A 25,452-nucleotide genomic window follows, 5' to 3' on the forward strand; every position below is an offset into this window, starting at 1 on the left:
GTATAATGCATGGAAAGGATTCTGAAATTGCAAGTATAACAGTATGGTAAATTAATTACTCTTACTTTTGCATGGGAAAGCTTCTGATACCTTTTTATTTTATTTTTTGAGTGCTTCTGTGTGGCCCTGGCTACTCTAGAACTTGCTCTGCAACCCAGGTTGGCCTTGAACTCCTCCTGCCCCCACCCATTGCTTCACTGGGTGCTGGGATTATAAACATGAGCCACCATGCCTCACAAATAACTTTTTATACTTCAGAACAAAAGAACACATCAAATAGAAGCAGATTAATGTGTCCCAGACTTTTAATCTTAATACTCAGAGGCGGCTGTATTAGTATTTGCACTTCCAGGCTAGCCTCATTTAAAAAAAATTAAATTAATAATTTAAATTGGGGGCTATCTGGTGCACACCTTTAATTCCAGCACTCTGGAGGTAGAGTCAGGCAGATCTCTGTGAGTTTGAGGCCAGCCTGGCCTACAGAGCAAGTTCCAGGACAGCCAAGGCCACCCAGAAAAACCCTTTCTCAAAAAACAAATAACAAAACAAAAAATGGGGCTACCAATTAATAGTTGCTCAAAAATGTTAGTTGAAGTTCTGAGTTTGAGGGCAGCCTGTTCAACAGAGCAAATTCCAGGACAGCAAGGACTACGCAGAAGCCCTTTTTTGAAAAGTCAAACAAACAAAAACCAAACAACCAAACAACGACAACAACAACAAAAACCAATCCCTCCAAAAAAAAAAAAACTGTTTTGCACACAGCAAAATTTAACTGTTTTTGACAAAATAGTAGTTTAACATCAATAAAACCAGCGATCAAAAACAGTTCTAGCATCCTTCCAAATTCTAAGTGCCCTTTTAAAGTTAGCTCCTCCCCCCATCTCTTGCCATAGGACATCACTGATCTGTGTTCTGTCCATTTAAAACAAAGAAACAAAAGGCACACGTACAAATCAACTTATTTCAAAACAATATGGACTCTAAAGAAATTGCAAAAAACATTACCTAGGTCCCAGGGATTCATTAGCTACTTAACACAACCTGCTCAAGACCAAAACCTCGGTCTTGAGATTTGAAAACCGACTGTGCTTTCGTTTTTTTCTGTTTACTTTCTTTTGTAAGAAATGTTCTCTTGTTTAAATGCGCAAATGCGCTTTCCCTCCCGTGACCCCATAGATTCCTACATCCGCTGACTTTTCCCCCTTGTCCCTGACATTGCCCGTTTCGTTTTGGACTGGTATTTTCTGCTTTTTGTGCCACAAACGCAACAGTTTGTCAGCACTCGAATTCCTAACTTCTTGCTCCAGTCTTGTTTTAAATGGGTGACAGCGACCAAAGTGGCATGGCTCTCTAAGCTCTTGGGGATGCGAGCGGCCTTCCTCACCGGCCGCTGCCTGACCGACAACCCCGAGTGGATTTGCTTCTGGGACCGGCGGCGGGTGCACAGGTTGCAGGAAGGTCTCGCCGGGACGTCACCCAGGCGCCGGGCGGCCCCACTGCGCACGCTCACTGCAGCGCGGGCGGGGCTCCTCCTCCCGCCCCGCCGTCCCGGCCGCGCCCCGCCCTCTGCGCGCCGCCGGCTGCCGGTCAGGGCGAGCGAGCGGGGTGAGTACTCATAGCCACGGCGCCTCCGCCTCTGGGGCCCGCAGCCCTCGCCCGCCTCCCGGGACCGCAGAAGGGCGGCGGAGCAGCCGGTCCGGAACAAAAGGCCGGGGAGACGGGCGCGGGCCGCTTGGCGACCTTCCACCTTGTGCTTGGAATGTGCTCACGTGACCTTGAAACAAAGGAAGTGAAGTGACTGGCAGGCCCACCTTCTGGAGGGCTTTTGCAGCCAACACGCGCCCCCCTCCCCGCCCCAGTCTATAAAACTGAGAAGGGGGGGGTCGGAGATGAATAATTCACTGGTTTATAGAAGACATACTTTCAGTTGTAGTGATAATTATGAAAATTTTGGTTGTAAAACCCGGGGGTGGTCACATGTCCTTTCCCAATCAAAATGGAGTCCTGATTGCTGCAGGTCCATGCTTCTGACAAGGTGCAAATAGCTTCCAAACATAAGAAGAAAAAATATCGTGGGTTTGTTTTTGAGAAAGGGTCTGCCCTGGCTGGCCTCGAACTCCGTGCAGTCGTGCCTCGAGTCTCCCAAGTGCTGGTGGGCTCAGCCTGTCTTCAGAGGAGCTGGGACTGCAGATGCAGTCGTAGGTCACAGGAGCCATCAGGTTAGCTTGAGCGTTTGCACTCATTTTCTCATGTTATGAGTGCACTTCGTCAGTCGGCTCGCTCTTTCTAAATCCAATCATTCTTTGCCAAAAGCTTACTTTGAGTCACTATAATCTGATAGTGGCCTCCGTTGTGGTGGCAAAAGTATCTGTTTATGATTGTTAGGGTTAGGGAACATAGACTCTGCAGTGCCCAAATCCATTTGAGGCTCCCAGGTATTACTCCTCATTGCTTCCCAAGCTTCAGATAGATATTGACAGGAGAAAGAGACACAAAAATGAAAACCTTAGCCGAAAAAGAAACTCGAGTCACGAAGAAGTTCAAGTCTCCCAGAGCGCAGTTTTGAAAAACATCATACCCGAACTTGCTGGCCGGTCACGGTCACTGTCATCCTAGCATGCTGTAGCTGGAGGCAGAACCATCTCTAGTTTGAAGCTAGTCTGCCCTACATACAGCCAGATCTTGTCTCAATGAGCAAAAGCAAGCAGAACATTGCTATTTATATTTTAATGGAAGAAACTAGTGGGAATAGTTTTCAGCTAGATTCATTTGAATAGGGATGCTACAAGATTAGGATAATATTAAAGATTGTGTTCTACCTGGTGGGGTACGTAAGAAAATGACGTTAGATAATTGTATCTTTCTCTTTCTCACTTTTTTTTAGACTGTGCTAGGCTTGTGCTGCCTGGGCAGCTGGGGCTGGCCTTGAACTGATCCTCCAGTCTCCTTTCTAAGTGTTGGTGTGTGCCCGTTACAGATACCCAGTGTGTGTGATGCTGGGAATTGAACTCAGGCCTGTGTGCAGACTAGGCAATCACTCTGTCAACCGTGACACCCCACCCCTACACCATTTTTTTATGTTTGAGACAGGGTCTTTCGGAGTCCAGTCTAGTGTGGACCTCAATGTCTTCTTGCCTGTCTCTGAAGTGCTTAGATTATAGGCTTGTACTACTGTGCCCAGAACAAGTTGTATCTTGGCAGTACTTCTTAAAGTTCAGTAAACGTTTGAGAAACACAAGCATCCCTTTAGGAAAAATAGTAAAGCTTCCATAAGTAGAGAGCCTTGGACTGGGATTGATGTAAAATTAATATTTTTGAAGCCTCAAGATGTGCTTTGGACCTCAGAGGTTATGTTCGAATCACAAGTATAATCAACATCCAAAAGACAGAGATATAGAGGGTGTTTGGTGATGACACATTGAAAATGAAGGTCTTTATGGGCCAAACAGGCTGTAAGGCACTTAGAAAGTAGGGCAACTGAAAATATGCTCCACCTGAGGGCAGCCTTTGTGGAAGTGGAGGTCCCTCTGCTATGCTTGGTACATCAAATGCTCACTAGTCTATAGGACCAAGAAGAATAATCACTAAGAGTTTGCCTTTCAAGTTAGGGTTATTTCATAGCATTGTGCATTTGTCTATTATCTTTCCAAGAATAGCTTTTCGTGTACCGCTTTGTGCTCTGGGGCCTTAGAGTGTTTGCTATTGCTCGCTGTTTTAAATGGAGCCTTTTGAGTTTTAAGGCTCTTTGTAAACTGCTTGCTTCCTGTTCCCCAGATTTTCCTGTAGTCCTCAATCGACAATCTAGTCAGGCTATTTCCTTGTCCACTCTGGGTCATTTCAACCTATTCCTAGGGTCATTACCCTCCCCCCACCACCATCACTAACTCAATGATACCAGCTTGTTTCATTTCATAATTCCAGGACTAGTTGAAGTCTCATTTCCTCTAGAGCATAGGCTGTAATGTTTGGAAGTTTTTGGCTGACTTACTACCGTTAACAGCTATAACAAGATATTTATTTTGTAGCCCAATTTCCCCATCTATAGAGAAAATCATACTAAGATACCTCATAGAGATGCTATGAGGACTTTAGTTATTGTGATTTTTGATGCATAGGAAAGGCTTAATAATGCTATTTTTAATTATTACGTTAGCCCATACTAATTCCTTAAATAACATTGTATAATTTATCATTGATTTGATTGTATTGCAGTAATGTTCTTTCAGCTTGAAAAATTTCATAGACAGTTGATTACCAACTATTGAAAGCAAAGCTATGATTTATACTGCCTAAAAATCTCACATCTCTCAGGGTGGCACTGAGGGCTCAGTATGTTTTTTTTTTCTTCCTGTCTTGTTATCTGGTTTCTTTTCTATTAGCCTTTTTATCTGGGTTGGTTATAGTTTGAAGTTCGAATTCTGTCTGTCCCAGAAGTATTTGAGGTGACTTATAACCCATAAGTGATAAAATAACAGATAAGTCATGGTCATGAAGATATGGAGCTCAGATAGACGATGGCATTAGGATGAGTCACACTGAAATACAGGCTTTGCAAGGTTGCACGTTTTCCCCCATTTCTCTGTGATCACCAAAGGTAGTCTGAGACGAAGTTCTGAGCTTCATGCTGGCCAAAGGAAAGAAGAAAATATACCCCTGCTGTATAAAAGCACAGCTTCCTGTGTGCCTTCACTATGGGTTTCCACATCAGCAAACAAAACTCAACTCAGTGGAAACCGTCATGTTCAAGGAAAACAGAATGGCGGCTCTCACTAGTGGCTGACCCCTGGCTAAGGAATTTCCACTGGAATGACCTGAGGAAAGCCATTGCTTCCCTTACAGCCTTCAGATCCTGCATTGTCTTGTTCTGTGTTCTCTCAGGAAAAGCCTTTGCCTTGCTCCTCTATGGTAGAGCCCCGGACTGCTTGCATTCTGAAGCTGCCCAATGGAATCTCTTGTCTCTTCAAGCTCTTTGAAGGTCCCCTGTAGGGCAGTTGACCATCTGGCACTTGTGTGGGGTGTGCAGGTCATCGTCACAGTCAGAGGGGATGAAAAGCTCTGGTTCTCCTGATGTTGTTGACCTGTGACTGACTGACACCTTCTAGGTGAGGCGTGTAGGTTGTATCTGTGCTCTTTGTTGCTCTCTTAATCAGTTGGCATTATTTTCATTGTGATCTTCTGTGTTTTGGGAAATAATTTCAAGAGTATATACTACAACACTAACTTGATCCCCTGTTCAAATTTTTATACTTCTCTTTCTTGTCTATAGTGTAGACTTTAAGTTTTTGGTCTTTTCTATTTGAAGTTCCTTCCTTTAACTTCCCCCTTTTCCTTTTCTTTTCTGATTCTCAGACTGGGATCTTGTGAGATAGCCTGGCCTGGTACTTGTTATGTAGCCCAGGCTGGCCTTAATCTGCCTGTCTTCTTCTTACTTCAGTTTTCTTGCTGCTGGGATTATATGTGTTTACTACCATACCTGGGTCCCAGTTTACTTCTTAATTTTGATCATTTTTTCCTTTCTTTTTGTCTTGCTTTTAGATGCTTTGCTTTCTTTTTAAATAGTACTATAGAGTAAATAATATTTCCAGTTTTTCAGTCATTATAGAAAGAAGCCTTTCCCTCTTCGGTCATAGTACTATTTTTTTTTTTTTTTGAGACAGGGTTTCTCTGTGGAACATCCCTGACTGTCCTGGTACTTGCTCTGTAGATCAGACTGGCCTCAAACTCACAATGATCTGCCTGCCTCTGCCTCCCAAGTGCTGGGATTAAAGCGAGTGCTACTACAGCCTGGCTATTTTTTTTTTTTTTGACAGGGTCTTGGGGTCTTACTCTGAACCTTTGGGTGGCCGAAACTAGCAGTCCTCGCGCCCAGTGCCTCAAGTACCCAAGTTACAGATGTGTGTCAGTCTGCTGACCCCTTCAGCTTTATGGACATATGTCACTTTTCTCATTCGAGAGCTTCTTATTGGCCCCATGTTGATATTAGTGACTGGCGGAAGAGGGACTGTGTGGGTTGGTGTTTCTGACTCAGGAAGCAGGTGTCCCTTCATCTCCCTCCCTACAAGTAGATGCTGCGGATTCTTTGTTTCACTGTTGAGCTGAAGAGCAGGTGGGTGGGTACCACTACAGTTATGAAGGGTTCATACATCTCTTCTGTGTTCTGGAGAGGCTGCCCAGTTCTTTCCTCTCTGTTCTGCCTGTAACCGGGGGAAGATGATGGTAAGACTGAGGGGCTCATCTGGCTCCTCTGTGCTCCACTGCTGGCTTTCTGTCATAGTCCGGTGATTCCCAGGCTCCTCTGGCTCCTCCGTGCTCCACTGCTGGCTTTCTGTCATAGTCCGGTGATTCCCAGGCTCCTCTGGCTCCTCCGTGCTCCACTGCTGGCTTTCTGCCATAGTCCGGTGATTCCCAGGCTCCTCTGGCTCCTCCGTGCTCCACTGCTGGCTTTCTGTCATAGTCCGGTGATTCCCAGGCTCCTCTGGCTCCTCCGTGCTCCACTGCTGGCTTTCTGTCATAGTCCGGTGATTCCCAGGCTCCTCTGGCTCCTCCGTGCTCCACTGCTGGCTTTCTCTCATAGTCCGGTGATTCCCAGGCTCCTCTGGCTCCTCCGTGCTCCACTGCTGGCTTTCTCTCATAGTCCGGTGATTCCCAGGCTCCTCTGGCCATGCACATCACAGTAGTGAGGGAGCACGCCAGGTGACTTAGTACGTTTCCTTTAAGGAAATGTAGAATGGAGGAAAGTGAAGTGCTTCCTGTTTCCTCCTGGGACTTCCTGTTGCAGAGGTCCATGAAAATATCAGCTCTGATCAGTGGTCCTCTCTCCAATGTCGTTTCCTGTTTAAATTTTGATTGGTGGTTTGTATTGTGAGAAGGCAGGGAGAACTGAACAACTAGCTAGCAAGATTGAACTGTCTTCCTCCTCCTGCTCCTTCTCAAGCTAGTGTTTGGTCTGCCCTGCCCAGGCTGCCTTGTGTCTTGGAATCCAGGCTTTAGCCACCACCCCTACCAAATGATTTACTTATGGTCTCAATCTGCTGGCATGATAGCTTCTCAGTCATTTCTGGGGTAGTAATTAAAAAAAATATATGTTTGGGGTTCTACAGAATCGTGTACATTTCTTGGTCAGGGCATAAGTTTTCACAGGGAATCTACACTTGCTAGCCTGCTCTCTCAACTAGAGGACCTCTGCTAGGGACCCTGCAGGGTGTGTGATTAACCAATTTACATGATTCCAAGCCAAGTTGTTGCAAAGGTTAATGTTTACCTCTCATGGCTAGAATTCTCTCCCTCATCCCTCTCCCTCATCCTTCCTTACCCCCCCCCCCTTTGGTACACAGTCTTTTGTTGCACAGACCTGTCTTAAACTCACAGGCTTCAGTGTTACTTCTGCTTCAGTTTACGTGTCTGAGACCTTGCCCATAAATTTGTATTACCAAGCCTTGTGGTGATATTTTGTTTATGATCTAACAAATAAAGATTGCCTGAAGATCAGAGCCCAGATAGCCGCTAGTTGGTCATAGAGGCCAGGCAGTAGTGGCATACATCTTTAATCCCAGCACTCTCGAGGCAGAGGCAGTCTCTGTGAGTTCAAGGCCACCCTTGGCTACGTGAGATTCATCCAGTCTAAAAGAGAAATAGATGCAGTTTGGATGCTCACCTTACTAGACCTGGATGGAGGTGGGTGGTCCTTGGACTTCCCACAGGGCAGGGAACCCTGATTGCTCTCTGGGCTGATGGGGGAGGGGGGCTTGACTGGGGGAGGGGGAGGGAAATGGGAGGCGGTGGCAGGGAAGAGACAGAAATCTTAAATAAATAAATAAATAAATAAATAATAAATAAATAAATAATAAATAAATAGAGAAACAGAACCAGGCAATGGTGGTTCACCCTTTAATCTCAGCACTTGGGAATCAGACGCCTTTAATCCCAACACTAGGGAGGTGGAGACAGGAAGGGACCTGACTGGGCAAAGAGAGGAATGTAAGGTGGGAGGAGACAGGAGCTCGAGGCATTCAGTCTGAGGATTTGTGGAGACAGGATCTTGCCCACTTTGGTTTGAGGATTTGGTAGTGGTAAAAGGTCTCTCTAGTGACTGGCTCTTCTACTTCTGTGATCTTTCAGCATTTACCCCATATCTGACTCTGAGTTTTTATTATTAAAACTAATTAAGATTGCTACAATGCCAGGTGTGGTGGTTTGAATGTAACTGGCCTAGAATATCCTATAGGGAGTGGCATTATTAGGAGGTGTGACCTTGTGTAGTTGGTGTGGTCTTGTTAGACTGAAGTGTGTCACTGTGGAGGCAGGCTTTTAGGTCTCATATATGCTCAAGTGTCCAGTGTGACTGTCTACTTCCTCTTGTCTTCCGATCAGAATGTAGTAGCATCATGCCTGCCTGTATGCCGCCGTACTCCCCATTTTGATGATAATGGACTAAAACTGTAAGCGAACCACTCCAATTAAATATTTTCCTTATATGAATTGTCATGGTCATGGCGTATTTCACAGCAATAGAAACCATAGCTAGGATACCTGGTTTGAAACAACATGCTTTAAAGGGATGTAATCTATATTTATAGTTATGATACTGTGGAATTCTTTGTTAGTGTGGTTTTTAAGCCAAATTTTCAAGTTAGCATATAACATGATTGATATTCTTATGATATTTTCATACATGCATATCACTGTATTGTGTTCTTCATCTGTCTCCTTCATTGCCCTTCCGTAGCTCACTGCCATCCTTAGTGGGTCCTTTTCTGACCCAGATAGTCTTCCTGTATGCTTTAATGTCACATCAGTTCCATTACCTTTATTCTAGTATTACTTGCTCACCTTTCATGGTCAGTAATGTAGAATTCTTCCCAGGAAGGACAAATATAGATGAAGATTTTTCCTTTCATTAGTGAGAAATGATCTTCAACGTTTAAGTATATGCATAGTATGTTCTATTATACATGTGTATGTTTGTATTTATTTATAAGTAGCTTTAAGTCTGGGGAAGCATGCATATATACAAAAATCATGATTTGATACACACTAACTTATAGATTCATCGAAAAAAATACTGTTTGAAAGAAAGAAGTCACACACACATAGATTTAATTTCATACACATTATTAGATTACAGATCACATAAAAATATGTAGTGTGGTTGAGAGAAAACTGTTTTTAGTTATCTGAGCTCACTTGAAGAATGGTCACATGTGGTCTCCAGTTCACTGGAGCTGCACAATGGCAGGGGTGACTTCTCCACTCTCTCCTGGGGATGCTAACCCCGAGATTAGAAAGGTAGGGAAAAACGATTCTGTCTTCTCAGCTTTGATTCTGCTGGAGTGATGGTGAAAATGCTTGAACTGAATTAGAGAAAACAAAACAAAAAAGAAAGAAAACAAAAGCATCAAACCTGTTCAGCTAGATCAAAACTCAAGTGGAGCAGATGTATTAGCTCCTTACACATTACGACACAGGGGCTGAGACTCGTTTCCACTCTTCACAAATAATTAGAAATGACAGGCATATTGTTTAAGATGAGAGGCAAACTGAAATTTTCCTGCCTCAGAAGAAGCTTTCTAAGTGTTAGAATTAAAGACAAAGGCAACAACTCATAGCTAAAATTCATCTTTTTACTGAGTGTTCATAATTTTTCTATTGTTACCTCTAAAGTCTAAATTTACTTTTTTAAAAAATTGTTTGTTTGTTTTTGAGACAGAGCTCCATGTAGACCAGGCTGGCTTCCAGTTGGCCATATTGCTGAGGTTGGGTAGCCTTGAACTGTTGATCCTTCTGCCTTCACCCCGCAATGCTGGGATTACAGGTGTCTCCACATCCAGCTAGTCTGTCTGGGCATGGTGCCTCACACCTTTGATCTCAGCGTTGGCGAGGCTGAAGCAGGGGAGTTCCCTCAAGGTTAAGGTTAGCCTGGTCTTTGTAGTCCAGGCCTGCATGGGCTGCAGTGTAAGCTTCCCTCTGGACCCATCAAAATAAGGCGACTTGTCTAGAAACACACAGTTCTCATACACTAGGTTTTTTAAAGCAAGTGGGATTATTGTTGCTATTATTGGCCAATGAGCCATATTAGGAATTATTTCATTTTGGCCGCATTTCCAGTTATCCCATATAGGAAGTTCTGAGACTATGATTTTTGCTTCTGTTAGTCAGCGGACATGGCGGAGGAAGAGGGAGAATCCAGACTTGAAAGTGTGAATACAAATATTGATTGCATTGTTTTGGTTTTTAGCAAGTTGAGATAGTCTTACTTCAGCAAAGAAACAGTTATTCACTGGTATTTCTTTATGAGAATCTGAGTGGAAATTAATACCCTTTTAATATGGTGTGCTTTCCAATTTGGTAATCAAGCTGTGTTTGCATTACAATATATGACATCCTTCAGCAAAGCTCAGTTCTCAGATAATTTTAAAAGTATACAACCCAATATTAACTAGTGTTTTGATGTTCAGTCATCTTGCTAGTAGCACAGTGATGTTAATTAGATAAAGTATGGCTGATGAATGAAAATTTATGTTTCTACTAGCATTTTTAATAGTTCAGTAAATCTCAAGTACCTCGAGGGCTTGGAGATGGAGTGTTTTTCTATTTTGTTATTAAGAGTTGGCTTCGAATTTTAAAAATCATAAGTATATATTATGTTTTTTGTGTTTTCTTTTTTTAATTAACTTAGTTTTTGAGACTATGTCTTACTATGTAGCCCTGGCTGGCCTTTCACTCACTGTGTAGACTTTGCTGACTTCATACTGACAAGAGATAAACCTGCCTCTGTCTCCTGAGTTCTGGGATTAAAGATGTACACCACCAGGCATGGCATAAGTACAAATTCATTATGAATTAAATTCTATTTGTGCTGATTTGTTATCTCTGATGTATGTCAGGATGATACAGTTGGAAGCCCCTCTTTAGGAGGGCTCCATTTCAGTCTCCTAGTCTAGGTTTACCTCCTTTCTCTAAGTGCTGAGATAGACGCGTGCCGTCTTTGTGATGCTGATGCAGGATCGTTATCTCCACCTCAGAGTTCTTCCCTCCTGAGATAGACTCATCTCAAACTACTTGCTAGACTTGTCATCTGTGGTTCTACAAACACTTCTGTCAAACCCATGCTAAACTGAACCTACCTCTCTCCTAACCCTGTTGTTCTTCCTCCAGGGATCTCTGTTGAAATACGCTGCCACCTAAAGGCAGAAAGCTTGGAATCCTGCTCAGACCTTTCCTTCCCTGCATCTGAATCCTCCCTTTTTTCCGCCGCCCATCTTCACTTTGCACAGCACCTCTGAATCTCTTGAATTACCAAGAGCCTTTTAACTGATTTCATCCAGTCCTGACAAGACCACTGTCTCCATTGACAACAGAAGTACAATCCTATCAGAGGTTCGCGCCTTCTTCCCTCTGAACCATCAGGCTGAGAGGCCCTGCTGCCATCCACACCAGTTCTCGGCCTCCTTCTCATCGCAGTTACAGGAGTTCTTTAGATGGGCCTGGCGATCCAAGCCTGCAGCCCAATGTTCAGGATGTCGAGGAAAGAGGATATGAGTCTGAGGCCAGGTTGGACTCACCAGGTTGGTAAGTACCAAGCTAGCCAGGGCTGCACATCAAAAACAAACAAACAAGAACAAAAAATCATACAAACAACCACCCTCCCAAACCTAAGCCCCTTATTTGCATATCCTGTTCCTTCTCATATGCCCCACCTTCTGCTTGGTTAACTGTAATTCTTCCTTTCAAGTGCTTTCTCCATTAGGGTCACACTAATGAATTTTAGCACCATTGAGCCTATTTCTGTGCGTAGTCTACGAATGCCACATACATTCCTGATACAACAGTCCTTGTATCTAATGGTGACTTCTGCATGATGCCCCTGGGCCCCCAGCCAGTCTCTTGCTTCCTTGCCTTCTGAACTTTGCATTGATTTCACAGTGAGAAAATTTCCAGATTCCCAGCCCTTAGTGTGCTTTACCACATTTTGGGTTCTTAAGGAAAGGTATTTTAAGGTCAAAAGAGATAACAGCCAACCTTGAGCTAACGTTTCTACCACTGTGCACAGTGGAGTTCCAGGCTTGGTTTCCGATTTTGTTAATTTGGATATTCTTTCTCTGCCTTTTAGTTAGTTTATATAAGGGTTTGTCTATCTTGTTGACTTTTTCAGAGAATCAACTCTTTGTTTCATTGATTCTTTGTATTGTTCTCTTTGTTTCTAGTTTGTTTATTTATTTATGACAGGATTTCTCAGTGTAAGAGCCCTGGCTGTCCTGGAATTAGCTAAGTAGAGCAGGCTGGCCTTGAACTCACACAGTTCTGCCTGCCTCTGCCTCCTGAGTGCTAGGATTAAAGGCACGAGCCACTGCACCCAGCTTAATTTCACCCTTAACTTGATTATTTCCTGCAACCTGCTTCTCTTGGGTGTGTTTGCTTCTTTTTGTTCCAGAGTTTTCAGATGTGCTGTTAAATTGCTAGTATGAGATTTCTCTAATTTCTCTCTGAAGACACTTAGGGCTATGAACTTTCCTCTTAGCACCATTTTCATTGTGTCCCGTAAGTTTAGGTATGTTGAATTCATTTCCATTGAATTTTATGAAGTCTGTAATTCCTTTCTTTAGTTCCGCCTTGACCCAGTAGACATTCAGCAGAGTTATTCACTTTCTATGAGTTTGTAGGGTTTCTCTTGTTGACATCCAGCTTTAATCCATGGTGGTATGATAGGATTCAGGGAGTTAATTCAATTTTCTTGTATCTGTTGAGACTTGCTTTGTGATGGAATATGTGGTCAGTTTTGGAGAAAGCTCCTTGATGTGCTGAGAAGAAGGGGTGTGTGTGTGTGTGTGTGTGTGTGTGTGTGTTTGGGTGGACTGTTATGTAGATATCTGCTGGGTCTATTTGGTTCATAATATCTGTTAGCTTCATTCATAGTTTTTGTCTGGATGACTTGTCCATTGGTGAGAGGTAGTTATTAAAGTCACTATTAATGTGTGATATTTGATGTGTGGTTTAAGCTTTAGTAATATTTCTTTTACAAGTTTGGGTACCATTTTGTTTGGGGCATAGATGTTAAAAATTGAGATGCCATTTTGGATTGATTTTTCTTTTGATGAGTATGACGTGTCATTCCCCATCTCTTTTGATTAATTTTGGTTGGAATTCTATTTTCTTAAATATTCCAATGGCTACACCAGATTGCCTCTTGAGTCCATTTGCTTGGAAATTCTTTTTCCAACCCTGTACTCTGAGGTGAGGTCTATCTTTGGTGTTGAGGGTGTGCTTCTTCAAAACCAGGAGGATGGATCCTGATTTTGCACTATTCTATTAGCTTGTGTCTTTTATTGGGGAATTGAGGTCATTGATATGGAGATTAAAGACCAATGATTGTTAATTCCTGATATTTTGTTGTTGGTGGTGGTAGTGTGTGTGCACGTGTGTGCGCGTGCCTTTGGGTTTTGCTGCTGTGAGATTATCTATTGCCTGTGTTTTTGTGGTTGTAGTTGACTTCCTGTGGTTGGAATTTCCCCTCTATTACCTTCTGTAGGGCTGGGTTTATGGATTGATATTATTTAAATTTGATTTTGTTGTGGGATATGGTGATTCAAAGTTTTGCTGGGTATTATATATAGTCTGGGCTGGCATCTGTGGTTTCTTAAGAGTCTGCAAGACATCTCTCCAGGCCCTTCTCACTCTTAGGGTTTCCATTGAGAAGTTGGGTGTAATTCTGATAGGTCTGCCTTTATATGTTACTTGGCCCTTTTCCCTTGCAGCTTTTAATATTCTTTCTTTGTTCTGTATGTTTAGTGTTTTGATTATTACATGGTAGGGGAACTCACTTTTCTGTTCCAGTCTATTTGGTGTTCTGTAAGCTTCTTGTACCTCTCTAGGCATGTTCTTCTTGAGGTTAGGAAAATTTTCTTCTATGATTTTGATAAAAATATTTTCTGGGTCTTTGTGCTAGGATTTTTCTTCTTCTATTCCCTTTATTCTTTGGTCTTTTCATAGTATCTCAGATTTCTTGGATGTTGTGTGTGTGTGTGTGTGTGTTTGTGTGTGTGTGTGTGTGTGTGTGTGTGTGTGAGAGAGAGAGAGAGAGAGAGAGAGAGAGAATGTTTTTAGATTTAAGATTTTCTTTGGCTGATTTATCAGTTTTTTCTATTGTATCTTCTGTGCCTGAAATTCTCGCTTATTCTCTCATATTCTGTTGGTGATGCTTATGTCTCTAGTTCCTGTTCACTTCCCTAGATTTTTCATCTCCACGATTCCTTCAGTTTGGGCTTTTTTATTGTTTCTATTTTCATTTTCAAATCTTGGAGAGTTTTATTCATTTCCTTTAACTGTTTGTTTGGCTTTTAAAAAGGGATTTATCCACTCTCTCCCATTGTTTATTTGCATTTCCCTGAATTTCTTTATGTATTCATTTCCTCCAGTTGTTTGTTGGTGCTTTCCTGAATTTCTTTAAGGAATATTTATTCATTTTCTCTTTAAGGACCTGCATCATCTTCATAAATTTGGTTCGAAAGTTGTTTTCTTGTGCTTCAGCTATGTTGGTATATTCAGGTCTTGGTGTAGGAGGATAGGTGGACTGTGGTTGTGAAATATTATCCTGGATGTTGTTGACTATGTTATTACCTTATGTTGGCTTATAGACATCTGGACCTGGAGTAATTATAGGTTTAGGTGCTGATTTCTGAGTTTATGTCTTTGCTGCATGGATGTTTTTCCTTTGTTTCTGTTTTCTCTCTGGTTTTCTGGCCTCTCTGGCCTGTGGTTCTGGTAACTTGCAAGTCTTCTGGTCTAGTAGGGTGCCTCTGCTGGGATTTTGGCAGCCTGTGTGACCTCTGGGGTCCTGGGGTTCTGGGAACCTCTAAGACCTCTGGTAGAGCAGGGGGCTTCCACCAGTGTTGTGGGCTGGGATATGGTGACAAGGATGGAGGATGGGGTTGCTGTTGGGGGAAGGCTGGGTGGGCTCTGAGGAAGTGCTGTTGGTCTAAGAGCTAGGTGTACTGCTTCCCAGTTGCTTTCTCTAGTTCTAGTGTGTTCTGTCCTTTAACCAGCCTCCTGTGCTCAGTTTAAACATGTCCGCCTCAAGCCTGTGGCCCACCTCACTTTCTGATTTGTAACTTGCTCACCACTGTGAAGATGTAGACTGCAGATTTTCCGCCATTGCCTCACTTTTAGTTTTCTCCTGATCCAATACAGTCTCTGCGGCTGCAGTTGGTTATTGCGTCTGTGACTGCTTCACTGTCAAGTTCCATGGATGTTTTTGATTCTTTTCTCAATGAGTCACTCTTAACTTTTGACTTTGATTGTGTTGTTTCCTAGAAAGCCTTGTCCCTGGCTCTGTGACTCAGACATTACCAGGAACTCCGATCCTGTTTCCTTATTCTCTTGACCGTCCTTGTTTCTCTAAGGTACCTTTGTAGGTGCTTTAAGTGTTTGGTTTTCTCAACCTTGCCCCTGTCCCTGTGCACAAAGGTTCTTAATATTTGGATAGAACCTTAGAAACACTGTGAGAAATTACAAATGATTCCCGGAAGTGTGTGTTTGCCTGTTATCCTAGCATTTAGAAGGCAGAGGCAGGAGGATCAGATTTTGGCAAGCTTGAGTCTAGCTTGAGCTGCATAGCAAGTTTCAGGCTAGCCAGGGTTACAGAGCGAAACCCTATTTCAAAAACAAACAAATAAGCAAAACTCCCCGAGTATATTTCTCCCTAAGAGCTAGGTATGCTAGTGTGTGTCTCTAATCACAGCAGGAAACAGAGGCAGGAGGATAGCCAGGAGCTCCAGGCCAGTCTCATCTGTATGGTAAGTTTCAGACCAGCTTGGACTACATAGGAAGACTGTTTCATTGAAAAAAAAAGTGTATGCTAGAAAATATATAAATATAAAAATGCATTTGTTAAAATTTGAATGTCTGGCCAAAGAATCCATTTTCTTTTGAGTATAGGTACTTATTGAAATTTATTTTTCAGGCCCCCTCCCACCTCCTTTTTAAAGACAGAAGGTCACTTAGCCCAGGCTGGCTTTGACCTCTATAGTGAAGAAAGATGACCTTGAACTCCTGATCCTCCTGTCTCCTCTTTCAGGGACTAGAATTACAGGTGTGCCACCACACACATGTCATAGCTTATTCCTGACTAAATGGAATGCGGGATACACCATCTAAACTTATAGTTTTGATTTAAATGTAGGATCTCAAGCCACTTGTCCAGCTGCCTACAGAATCATGGGTTTGTGTGCTTTCAGTTACACTGTCCTGAGCCTTGCTCAATAGCAGTTCACTTTTCATATAGAGGCATACTTATCCTGGCCCTTAGTGAGGCATTTACAGTATATGCAATTGCAGAAATTACAGTTGTCTTCTTATATTTTATTGGTTTGTTTAATTAAACTCCATATTTATTATACAAAAATACAGTTTGTGAACACACACTCATCCCTTAAGAACAGAGTGCTCAGTGGTCTTCATGCTGCAGAATCAGTCAGTGGGCCGCAGCAGAAATGAGTGATGTCGTCAGCGAGTGGGATGGTGGTGAATGGAGGCTGGTTAAGACAGTTTATACTGAAGCTGTTTTAGTTGTTTATCTCCCTTTCTTAGAACATGAGCTCTTCCAAGGCAAAGTGTCTGCTTTCCCATATTTAACTTTTCTCTATGCACAGTGCCTATTCCATTGCATTCAACTTTATTATTGGATGAATAAACACATTCTTATATAGGTTATGGTAATTTTGAATAGTCTGCATATTAGGATGGAAATCAGCTTGTATAGACAGGTCATGGCCCTGAATCCGTTTTTATTTGTATTTGTGGACGGTTTCCTTTTGACTTTTTGTTGAAGGAGTGGAAATGTGAAGTGTCCAGCACAGCAGCTGATACAATAAGCAGTACTTGATGCTCATAGGTAGTGACAACGAGCCTTTGTTGCATCTAACTTCTTTCATTGGGAGGCCTCAACTACATGATCTGTTATTTGTCTTATGTGTTAAAATTCTTTCTATAAAGAATATTTGATGTTGGAACTGCTTTCTACAACAAATATGTATTTCTTGGTATGTTACATTTGTGAGTTTGAGCTATAGTAATTAATTACCTTTATACCTTGGAAAGCAATTTCAAGCTTTGCAACAGCGTTTGCTGGAGAGTTGACGTTCTAATAAAGTGTGAAGGGCAGTGGCCTCCATGCCTCACTGTCCCACGTCAGTGTAAGACCGGAGGCAAGAGGCAGACACATTCTGAGGAGCATATTTGAAAGCATTGTCTTAGAGTCAGATAAAATTAACAGTGAGGATTTAGACTACATTTCAACATAAGTAACCCTGGTCATTATAAAAATGAACAAACAGCCCAGAATGTTTGGTTGAGTGATCCATTAATTTATAGGGTGTATGTTTAGCATGTTTGAGACCCTGTATTCAATGCCCAGCAATTCAAAAAGAAAACCAGACAAGAATCACTCTTGATCACTTGCCTGAAGTTTCTGTCTGGCCCTTAAGTCCCAAAGAACTACACAGAGGTCTACATTAATTATAAACTGATTGGCCCATTAGCTAAAGCTTCTTATTAACTAATCCTTATAACTTACATTAGCCCATAATTCTTGTCTGTGTTAGCATGTGGCTTGGTACCTTTTTCAGCGAGGCAGTCACATCTTGCTTGCTGTGTCTGGCTTCCTCTCTGTCTGTGATGACTGTAGACTGAAACTTCCCTCTTCCCAGAATTCTCATTGCCCCACCTCTACTTCCTGCCTGGTTGCCTCACATCTACTTCCTGCCTGGCTACTGGCCAATCGACATTTATTTAAAATACAAGTGACAGGGTACAGACCATTGTCCCACAGCATTGATCAAGCAAAGAAAGCTCCATAGATAAATACTCTGTTACAAGCATAGGCCTTTAGGTTTTCTTGTTATCTAAAACACAAAGGAAGACAGGGAGAGAATATTGAGAGAGAAAACGCCCATGACTGACCCCAGGACCTTTTCCATTGTCCTGCCCCAACTTTCTCTCTTTTGTGTTGCAGTTGTCATTTACCATGGAAGATGAGTTCTTTGGAGAAAAGAGCTTCCAGCATTATTGTGCAGAGTTCATCAAACATTCACAGCAGATAGGCGATGGTTGGGAGTGGAGAACAGCCAAGGTAAGAGCAGAAAAAGCCTTCTTTGTCTTTGTGTTTTGTGCTGGGTCTTCCTGTGTATCGTAGCTAGCCCGGTGCTTTCGCCTAAAGACTCGGCAATCCTTCCATCTGTCTCCCAAGTGATGGGTCACAGGCATTTGTCACCACACCTAGTACAACACGGATTCCTATTTCTGTTTTCAGGGAGGGTTGTTTATTTTTGTTATATAAAAACTGCAGTAATCGATGGTAAGGTATAAAAGTGGGGTTGATTTAAGAGAAGCCATAAAATTAAAATCATTCTTTAAAACAGATGTTCATTTTATTATTCTAGCTATACATACTCATAATTACTTGGCTAATGAAGTGTTATCTAGAAAAGCCCTTAGGTGACCTTCATGAATTTATAGATAAGGACCCTTACAATATTAATTTATCGCTATGTAAACAGTTGTTTCTCTGGTGCTTCAAGCCACTTGTTTACGTTATAAATGTTTGTTCTCTCTTGGTTTTGTGATAGGGTCTGGCCTTGAACTTCATATGTTGTCAGAGATGACAATGAAACCCTCTCTCCTGCCTTTGCCTCCCAAGTACTGGGATCACAGGCTTGTGCCACCATAGGCGGCTACACTCTAATTTTCTTAGGACAGTATTTTTGTCTAGAGAGTAATAGTATCTGAAATATTTAGGAATGTGTGTTTGGGGGTTTCTTAATGACATAAAAACATTACAGAATGTTTGTTCTTTTGATTCTATTCTAAAGTAATGTAAAAGCTTTAGATACCCTTTACTTCCAAACCTACAGTTGGTGATACTCTCTGCTGAAAACTTTTTGAGAATTACCTGCAATCTTTTTAGAGACCGTTCACGCTGCCTGACATTTCAGTTGATTCATGAGCAGCTGAGGCTCTTGCTTCTCTGCACCGTGGTTTAGCTTCTTCCAGTGTGCATATGAGAAACCTGACCATCTTGGGCCCCCTTCCCATTACTTAGAACTGAGCAGGGAGATGCAGGTGCTGATCAGGCTTAGAATGTCACCGGGAAGAAGCCGCCTTGGGTTCTCTGGGCTCATTTGCTTGAACCAAGCTCAGACTAGTCCTTCAATCTTCTGTCTCCTTGGTGACTCAAGAAACCCTGTCTCGAAAAACCAAAAAAAAAAAAAAAAAAAAGAGTCTGTTACTCAGAGACAAGACCTCACTTGGTGGTGCAGCCTGGCTTCTACTCGCACAACCTTAAATTCGCAGCAGTCCTACCTGTTTCCTCTGAGCTCGGATAAAGGCATGAATCACAGCAATGATCAGAAACCTTTAAACTCCGAGGGGTCCTTGCTGGCTCCTTGTACAGGACATGTACTTTTTTTTTTTTTTTTTTTTGGTTTTTTGAGACAGGGTTTCTCTGTAGCTTTGGAGCCTGTCCTGGAACTCCCTTTGTAGACCAGGCTGGCCTCGAACTCACAGAGATCCACCTGCCTCTGCCTCCCGAGTGCTGGGATTAAAGGCGTGCGCCACCACCGCCCGGCTCCGGACATGTACCTTTTATTAATTGATTTCGTTCTTGGGTATTTTATACTTTTGTTTACGGTTACCTTTGAATTTTCATTCATACTACCTTTTCCATGAGTTACATTGGGGAATCACTATTTTTTGCGTGTTAATCCTATAACCAGTAACTGTACCTTCTTGTTGTTGCGTTCCTTGTGATATTCCTCCATTGTTTCATGGTTGAGTAGGAACATGCTAAGTAATTAACAGCTCTTTGTGTTCAGCTTGGTTTTAGTGTTAATGGTTCTGACACTGAATGAGTCTTGGTCTCTTCCTCCCACCCTCCTTTGTATTTCTCTTTTGGTGTTAGAACTGCAGCTCAAGTATAGGTTTCTGACTCCATCTCTTTTATAAAGGTTCTTATAAAAGTCCAGGGACAATAAATCAGTATTCCTGGGAATTATCAGAAATTCAGAATTATGGTTATTTTAGACACATTTCTTCTTTTTAAAATTTTATTATCAGGGTTTCTCTGTGTAGCCTTGACTGTCCTCGAATTTGCTCTGTACACCAGGCTGGCCTCAAATTCACAGAGGTCCACCTGACTCTGCATCCCATGTGCTGGGATTAAAGATATGTGCCACCGCCATCTGAAAAATGAAAAAAAGTAAGAAAGGATTCTAATTTTCAATGAATTTCCAGGTACAGTGAGAGAGACCCTGTCTCAAAAAAAAAAAGGTGGAGAACAATAGAAAAATTATGGCCAGATAGTGTGCGTGTGCTTACACACACAGAAGAGGAGAGAGCAATAGAGGAGTAGACTGGATATGGACAGATAGTGTGCGTGTGCTTACACACACAGAGAGAAGAGGAGAGAGCAATAGAGGAGTAGACTGTATATGGACAGATAGTGTGCGTGTGCTTACACACACAGAGAGAAGAGGAGAGAGCAATAGAGGAGTAGACTGTATATGGACAGATAGTGTGCGTGTGCTTACACACACAGAGAGAAGAGGAGAGAGCAATAGAGGAGTAGACTGTATATGGACAGATAGTGTGCGTGTGCTTACACACACAGAGAGAAGAGGAGAGAGCAATAGAGGAGTAGACTGTATATGGACAGATAGTGTGCGTGTGCTTACACACACAGAGAGAAGAGGAGAGAGCAATAGAGGAGTAGACTGTATATGGACAGATAGTGTGCGTGTGCTTACACACACAGAGAGAAGAGGAGAGAGCAATAGAGGAGTAGACTGGATATGGACAGATAGTGTGCGTGTGCTTACACACACAGAGAGAAGAGGAGAGAGCAATAGAGGAGTAGACTGTATATGGACAGATAGTGTGCGTGTGCTTACACACACAGAGAGAAGAGGAGAGAGCAATAGAGGAGTAGACTGGATATGGACAGATAGTGTGCGTGTGCTTACACACACAGAGAGAAGAGGAGAGAGCAATAGAGGAGTAGACTGGATATGGACAGATAGTGTGTGTGTGCTTACACACACACAGAAGAGGGGGAGGATTAAGGAGAGACAATATACACTATATGTTTAGACAATATACATTTAGATTCAATTTTGGGTTAGTTTCTCTCTGATTTTATAAATTGTGTTGAAGTAATAATATTAAAATAGCAAACTTTAACTAAAGCCCCTTTCCACTTAATTTTTTCCCATCAGTTTAATTCTGTCTTCACAGGAATGTCTACTGTTCATTTTGTGGCTTTCGGAACTTAGGCCCCTCTGTGTTTTAAGAAAAACGAGCAAAGCCAATATGTGAGCCATTGCTCTTCTCCTTAATTCCATGGTTAATGATGTTTATTATGGTGACTCATAAAACATGTCTACAAGCATCTTCACTGAAAGATACTGTGTTCTCACTGCAGTCCATAAAGCCCAGATCGTATAAGAAACGCTCTAGCATTATCTGGACAGAGGTGTCAGGAGTCTCAGTCCTTCTTTGTGCATTCATGAACTCTTTAGTAAGTATTTGAAAATTCAGTATCACAGTAGGCTGGAGATGTAGCTCAGGGAAATCATATCTGCCTCCCACGCACAAGGTCTCCACAGTTTAAAAACGAAGCCCCAAAACACCTCACTTCAGCTCTCCCTCTAGAGTTTTCCATTTGTTAACTGTGTCAGTATATATGTGTGTGTATTTGTTCATTCATGTGTGTGCACACACTCACCTGTGTTTGAATAGTCCAGAGGTTGATATTCAGTGCGTTTTTAAATCACTTACCATACTTTTGAGATCCAGTCTCTTAGTCATAGAACACACTAAATTTGTTGATTTTATTAGTGGTGGTGAGGTTCTTGGCCTGTTATTCCAATAATTGTAATAAAGGCTCATACAGATGCCAAAATGGCAAGGAACTTTAATTAACAACATGGTAGTATAGAGAAGAAAGAAACACAAGTGAGGGTCCCACAGAGCTCCAGTCATTCTTGGTGCTCCTTTAATAGGGTCCCCCACAGTGTGGTCACTAGAGGATAGTTTAGGGTCTCCATTTTGATTGTAATGTATCTGATTTTAATCGGTGCATGCCCAGTTATGAATAAGCATGAGATGGTAATAAAAGATTCTCTCTAAACGTTCATTTGAGGGGCAGGTTGAGCCCCCAGCCTCTGTACTGAAGGCATATCTGAAGTATAACTAACTGGAAACTGTCTATGTTAGATGGGTCTTATGTGGAACAGAAACTTCTTGCATTTTGTTTGAAGTGGCTTACTGAGTAAAATTCCCAGCGTCTGTTGCTGGCAGATCCATGGCATCTCTCCCTGACTCTGCTTTCTTTCTCCCAGAATTCAGTTCCGTCTTCCCTGCCTACCTAAGTTCTGCTCTATCAGGCCAACACAGTTTCTTTATTCATTAACCAATGAAAGCAACACATTGACAGAAGCACCTCCCACACCATTTCCCCTTTTCTGTTTAAACAAAAAGGAAGGCTTTAACATAGTAAAATTACATATAACAAAACAGTTACCAAACAAGAATTACAGTTACAATATTTATATCTATTTTATCTTTTATCATACCTAAGGAAAATTATATTATTACTATCTATTCTTCAGCTCCATCAAAGACTCCAGAAGGATATAATATTACCTAAGTAAACAGGAAGTGCACTGTAACTAACTTCCAAAACTGTAGAAATTACAAAGACATCTTGCTGCCTGGACAGTCACCTAAAGTTCTTCTGTACCATTGGGGCATCCATCTTCAGCCTACAGGCCCATAGCATCCAGCAGACTTTTCCATGAAGCAGGAAATTTCAAAGACAGTTCAGTCACTTTCTTCTGTGTCCTCCAGAATGTCTAGCAGACTTTCATGAAGCAGGAACCCCGAAGGATCATTTCACCTTTAGGCAAGTTCAGCAGTCATTTCTCTGTGGCTCCTGCATTTCCAGTTAAGCAGTCCAGGCAAGAGCAGGTTCTTTCCCAAATGGCTAAAGAGCCTCTTTGATGCCCATCTTCCTCTTGAAGTAATTGGTGCTGCCAGGAGCAGATGTGTCTCACTGTCATGAAAAGTCCTAAGTTATTAAAACATTTTAAATGCCATATTCTGAAGGTTTCTGAAAGATTTGAAGAATATCTATCTGAAATATATCTCTATATATCTAGAAAAATCTAACTAACATGACTACAATCTTGACTATTATAGATGACTATCTGTTAACCTATATTTCTTAATTATACATTACATTTTTTGACCTTCCCAGCAGGTCCTAAGTTATTCCAGGGTCTTGAAGAGGCACTATCTGAAAGACATGGGGGAGAGAGAAATGGAAGCCAAGCAGTATTCCTTGTCAAGGCATCCCATTTATTGAAGCAAGTTTTACGACTTATATACTCCTCAGTGAGGAGCTCAGGCAGGGGGGAACTGAGGAAGGGAAAAGGGGGGAAGGAAAAGAGGGGCTCGGTAGCTAGGCAGTTAAGCAGCAGTGGCAAGGTCAGTGGCTAGAGCACCTGCTGTTAGTGATAAGTAGCAAACAAAGAAGACACTCTGAGGTGCTCTCTGTCTTCAAGGTCAGAATACAAGGTCTTAGTTAACTTTGTAAGTTTTCTGTCTCAAGATTTCTACCTCAAGGCCCTGTGAGACCTGAGAAATGAGAAGCCTAAAATGGCTCCTGACAATTTTTAAATGAACTACCCAATCACAATGCCTTAATCAAGAGAAGAAATATACATATAACAATATTGACTTTAAATTTGTATCAATAAACCAAGATTCATAGCAATGCAAATCTCTACAGCACACGGTAGTGTGGAAACAGGACATTCAGAACTGAAAACAAGCTGGGCGGTGGTGGTGCACGCCTTTAATCCAGCACTCGGGAGGCAGAGGCAGGCAGATCTCTGTGAGTTCGAGACCAGCCTGGTCTACAGAGCTAGTTCCAGGAAAGGCTCCCAAAACCACAGAGAAACCCTGTCTCGAAAAACCAAAAAAAAAAAAAAAAATTGAAAACAAAATTTTCTACTTTCTTGAGATTAGATTTTATATAGTTAATATTATCTAACTTTTATGTTATTCTTCATTTTGTTTTTGAGGCAGAATTTCATGTAATCCACGATGGCCTTAAACATGTGTAGCTGAGGATGGCCTTGAACTGTCGCCACATCTGAAGTCCTGGGGTTACAGGCTTGTACCACCATGCCTGACTTCGTTATTCTTAAAGAATTAGAGAGTTTTCCCCTTAGTTAATTTTTATTATCCATTATAATTTAGAAACTGGTTAATACAAGTTTGTTTTCTAATTTATATGAAGTTAAAAAATGGCTAAGTACGGTGCTGTCTCGGATTTGGGAAGTCAAGGTAGATTGCTATGAGTTCAAGGATAACCTGTGCTATATAGCGAGATCCAGGACAGGTTGGGTTGTAGAGTGATACTCTGTCTCATTACAACAATGAGCAACAAAAAACCAGAAAAACAAACAAACAAAAAAGCCAAAAAATAGGAGAAAGAAAAAAATCTTCCTTTTTCAAAAAATAACTAAGTAAAAAAATTTAACTGAGTAGAAATTAAAACTGGCTTACAATTCATTTTTCCTAGGAGTCTTTGCTGGGTCATACATACTGCTTTTCTCAAATCTGTCTCCATCTTGCTATCTATCTTCAAGTTCGTATTTTTAAAGCAGGTTGTAAAGTATTTCCATACTTTATCTTTCAATACAATCTGAGTACAAAGCCCACCGTGGTCTCCCATCACTCTCTCTGCCCTGCTGAGTTTCATTCCTCATTTGTTTGCACAGCTATCTTTATTTTTAATGTCTTATTATGAAAAATTCCAGCATACAACACTAGAGAGAATCGTATAATGAATTTCTGTGTACCTATCACCTGGCTCCACAATTATCAACTCACAGCCAGAAACCTGGTGTTTCAAAGCACCTGTGTTATATAGAAAATGACGTAATATATCTCAACTTAATTAACTTGGCTTGCTTTGTTTTCCCCCCGGTGCCTCCAAATGATAGGTTTCCCAAGTGAACTCTGCAAATTTATTTATTATCATATATTCAAACACAAACTTGAGTACTCCAAAGGAAAATATGTTATTTTTATAAATTTTTATTTACTTAATTTAAAAACTGTGGTAAAGTAACTTTAACCCTTTAGATGCATAGTTCAGGGATGTTGAGTCACTGACATTGCTGTGTAACCCCACTCCTGAAGTTTACCTTGCTCTCTTAGCCATAGTTCAGGGATGTTGAGTCACTGACATTGCTGTGTAACCCCACTCCTGAAGTTTACCTTGCTCTCTTAACCTCTTCTCACTTTTGTCCCCTGGATATGATTGTTACAGGCATATCGTGTCATGGTGGAATCAAACAGTATTTTTATTTTAATAACTGGTTTCTGTCATTTTGT

The 25,452-nt window shown here is 41.7% G+C and overlaps 1 protein-coding gene across 4 annotated transcripts in view; it reads left to right on the forward strand.

Annotated features, from left to right (window-relative positions):
• Positions 1-1,555: 1,555 nt before the first annotated feature.
• Atg10 (autophagy related 10) overlaps positions 1,556-25,452 on the forward strand; it is a 295,099-nt gene continuing 271,202 nt past the window's right edge. For 3 of the 4 annotated variants that reach the window (XM_075976349.1, XM_075976347.1, XM_075976351.1), the window contains exons 1-2: positions 1,556-1,605; positions 18,005-18,121. In XM_075976349.1, coding sequence (XP_075832464.1) covers positions 18,017-18,121 — 105 coding nt within the window. In that variant the 5' untranslated portion in view covers positions 1,556-1,605; positions 18,005-18,016. Of the gene's footprint in view, positions 1,606-11,171; positions 11,569-18,004; positions 18,122-25,452 lie in introns of those variants that run through there. The other variant, XM_075976350.1, reaches the window with a different exon arrangement.

This window comes from Microtus pennsylvanicus, chromosome 6 (genome assembly GCF_037038515.1).
Source record: "Microtus pennsylvanicus isolate mMicPen1 chromosome 6, mMicPen1.hap1, whole genome shotgun sequence".
In the NCBI taxonomy this organism is placed as follows: domain Eukaryota; kingdom Metazoa; phylum Chordata; class Mammalia; order Rodentia; family Cricetidae; genus Microtus; species Microtus pennsylvanicus.